Below are 3,726 nucleotides of genomic sequence, written 5' to 3'. Positions count from 1 at the left end.
TGCTGGAAACTGGGGAAATGATGAGGACACGGGGAGCAGCACCAGGGAGTAGATTCACACCTGGAGCTGGGTGTGTTTCACTCCCAGAACTGTTTTGAGAAGTGTTTTGGCCAAACACTCACCGTGGCTGACTCCCTGTGCCAAGCACAATCCTTCAGGTCTGTCCTGGGGGCTCTGTGCCCTCAAAGACCTCCATGTGCTCTTATCCCAAATCTCAGGTCATGCAGAACGTTCCCCCTCTGTTTATGCTGTAGGAAAAACCACCCTGGTGGGAACGACCCAGCCTGAGCATCACTTCAGGCAGCTGGAGCTGAGAGCCACAGGTGTTAGTTCCACGTTAGGATTGACAAAACCTAAAAATGTGGGGCCCAGAGAAATCCTGGTTGGACTTGATGATCTTAAAGGCCTTTTCCAGCCTTAACAGTTCCAGGATTCTATGGCACTGTGGCTTCCCCATCCCTGGAAATGTCCAAGGCCAGGATGGATGGGCCTCTGAGCAACCTGGTCTGGTGGGAGGTTCCCCTGCCTGTTGGATTTTTCCTAGCTTTTACATAAACAGGGCAACCGAGAGGCATTTTAAAATATTTTATTCCATTATCAGTCTCAATGAAGGGTGAGATATAAGAGATGTAAAACTCAACGCCATTCTATCAAAAGCCAACCCATTTCCTGGTTGCAATACTTTATAAATGTTTTTCAGCCTGTTTTTACCTTTTGCCACACAGTGCTGCTAATACTTCTAACACCAATCACCAATATTTTTACCCCACATGGTCCTGCTACAATGCATCTTTCACAGGTCTAATTCTCTAAAATTCCTGGGTTTTTTTGCAAGGCCATAGTTTGAAACTTGTTGAAACTTGTTTCTAGCTCAGTCTCTCTCTCAACAATGTCATCTCTGTTCCATGGCCTTCCTAAGTCAGCACACTTGATCTCAGTGTTTGCATACAGATGCACAAGACTGTGTGAGCTTTCAGTCAGGTTGTGAGAATTCATTACAAATCCATTTCTCACATCTCCCCCTCTTTTTTTGGATTGTAAAAACTTTTTTGATGGTCTTGTTTATCATTTGTTGTACATAGTGAAGTATACAAGTATACAATTAATTACAAATCCACTTCTCACGTCTGCCCATGGATGATTTTTAAGGTCCCTTGCAACCCAAGCCATTCCATAATTCTATGATTAATTCAATGAAATTTGCCTTGAAGATTAGTGCCTGGCCTTCCTTTAGTCACCAAAACAGATTTAGCCACAAAAATATTGAAACAATTATTTTCCATCTTCCTTTTTCTCTTCTTTCCCCCACTTTTCTTCCTGCACTAGAGCCCAACAAGCCTAAATACGTCATCTCCAAGATGTGTTCTCCAGTGTGTCCAGAAACAGGTCAGCAACAAATCCAAAGCTCCCAGAATGTTTCCTGCTGTGAGAAACCCCTGTGCAATGTGAATGGAGTCAGCAGCAGGCAAAGCAGCCACGGGGTGATGTCCCTGGGTATCCTGGCCAGCGTCACTTACATCTTCACATACGGATTGTGATGGGTTTGGAAGAGCTCCCTGTGATGGCTGAAATAAAAGTGTTGTTCTAGGATAATTTTCCACTCTCAAAGATTCGTGTTTTGTGGTTGAGCTTCCCCCTGGGATTTTTGAGAGAGCCTGGATAAGTCAGGTGCTGAACTCCCATTGATTTCCTGAGCCTGCCCGAATCCGAAGTGTCCCCAGACATCCAACTCACACAAGAAAACATACAGAAAATGGCCTTTTTGACACGTTCAAGCTTCAAATCATTATTGCTCCGAGGAGATCCTTGAAAGCATAGTTTTGTCTCTCACTTTCAAAGCTCTGTGAGGAATAACATCCCACCCCTGCAATGGCTCCACAGTTGTGTCAGCACAGGGGATGATCGGTGAATTTGTTCACAGTGAGTTTGGGTTTTCAAACATCTGTTTATAAACGAGCAGGTGGAAGTAGAGCTGATTTGTGGCAGGGTTGTGGACTTTTCTCCAGCCCCAGTGGGGAGAAATTTCTGGCTCCTCAGGGTCTTTCCTCCCATTCCCATTTTGAAATGAGCTTCTCTCATCGGAGAAAAGGGGGAGAGGCAGAGAGGGGAATATGTGGCTGACAGAGGAGAGGCAGCGGGAAGGTGGGAGGGAGAAGGGAAGGAATGGGGGCAGCCCGCTGAGCTGGGAGTTGCTCTCACACTGCCTCCTCATGGACCTCATCCAGCTGGAAAAGATATCCCCGTATCTATTCCCCTCTTTTTCCCCAGGGCCAAAACAACCTCACACAGCTGTCACCAACCCCTGTCATTCAGAGCTTGTGAGAGGCTTTCTACAGAGCCACGTTCCTGGCAGAGAAACCATCGATTGTGTTGAGCTTTGTTTGGTTCTGCCCTCCACGCTCTCCGCTGCCTCCTCTCCCCGCAGGAGCTGCAGCTGAGGGGACACAGAAAAGCTCTGTAGGAGGCCTGGGGGTGTCACAGAGAGAAGAAGAAGGGCAGCCAGCCAGGGACTCACACAAACAGCTCAGAGCTTCTTGGGTCACAGCCCCAGCTGCAAGCTCCCATTCCTGGAAAACACACAGAAAAAAAAAAAAAAAAAAAAAAAAAAAAAAAAAAAAAAAAAAAAAAAAAAGAAAGAAAAGGAAAAGCTGGCAGCATCCCTAGCTCAGCTGTGTCCTGGGAGAAACCAGAGCTGGTCCAAACAATTGAAGGGTGTCGGGTTTTTTTGTTGTGTTTGATGGTTAAATGAGATCTTTGCTTTCTCTGAAGCATTGCCCTGGAACTCTGCAGGGTTTTGGTTACACATGTGGAAGGATGTGGATTTTTGAGGCATTTCACAGTGCCTGGAGTTCAGTTTTCCAGGAGGACGAAAGATTCCACATCAGCTTCATGTTTTGTGCTGTGAGCTCTGGATCTGGCGACTGGTTTTAAATATTTTCTTTAATGGATGGAGGGGAAATGGAGGAAATTAAGGAGGTGACACCACAGTGGTGGGCAGGGACAAGAGGACACTGACACCCCACTGAGCTGTGCCTGGAGATGACAGATGTCAAAAGACAAAATCAACAGCAGAACCTGCTGTTAATTTTCTCTCACCAAACACAACCTCAAAAGGGAAGGAAAATTAGGATGGAGAAGGAGAAGAACAAGTTTTTAAACCAAAAAGAAGGAAGAGATGTCCAGCTGCTCAGGGCAGGCACTGGTAGGGATGTGGTGGCTGCGCTGCATCCCAATCCCAGGAGCAATTCCTGCAGGAGCAAGTCCTCCCTACCCTGCACAGTTCTTCCCTGCAGGACCTCAGGTGCTTTTTAAAAACTCCAAGAAAGTTGAGATGCAGGCCGAAGCTGTTATTGTTTAACCACCTGTCATATTGGCAGGAGAACGAGGAAGTAGAAGGAGAAATTTGTATCTCAACCAGTTTTGCTGGACATGAGAAAGCAAAATCTTGGTGGAGAGACCATCTGGAGGGGAAGGAACAAGTGGAGGGTTGAGATAAGTCCAGTGAGGGTGTGGGGAACCAGGATGGACACAGCTCAGGAGGGAGAATGAACTTCATCCTGATCTTTTGCAGACCCTTACTCCCAGCTTTTCCCCCAGTTTTCACCACAGCAGTCCAAGTGCTGCCAGAAGGTCAAGTGAGAGTGGTTTCCTAGAATTGCCTACAAAGTTAGAGGAACTCTTTCTCTTCCTGAAATTTCTGGATGCCAAAGCAGCTGAAGTAGCCGG

The 3,726-nt window shown here is 46.5% G+C and overlaps 1 protein-coding gene across 1 annotated transcript in view; it reads left to right on the top strand.

Annotated features, from left to right (window-relative positions):
- The window catches only part of LOC102038024 (lymphocyte antigen 6E-like), a 6,324-nt gene extending 4,719 nt beyond the window's left edge, over window positions 1–1,605 (top strand). Inside the window, exon 3 of the mRNA XM_005429932.1 lies at window positions 1,327–1,605. Coding sequence (XP_005429989.1) covers window positions 1,327–1,538 — 212 coding nt within the window. The 3' untranslated portion in view covers window positions 1,539–1,605. The remainder of the gene's footprint in view (window positions 1–1,326) is intronic.
- The last annotated feature ends 2,121 nt before the right edge of the window (window positions 1,606–3,726 follow it).

Source organism: Geospiza fortis, unplaced genomic scaffold (assembly GCF_000277835.1).
Source record: "Geospiza fortis unplaced genomic scaffold, GeoFor_1.0 scaffold543, whole genome shotgun sequence".
Taxonomy (NCBI): Eukaryota; Metazoa; Chordata; class Aves; order Passeriformes; family Thraupidae; genus Geospiza; species Geospiza fortis.
This window is presented reverse-complemented; position numbering and strand designations above follow the sequence as displayed.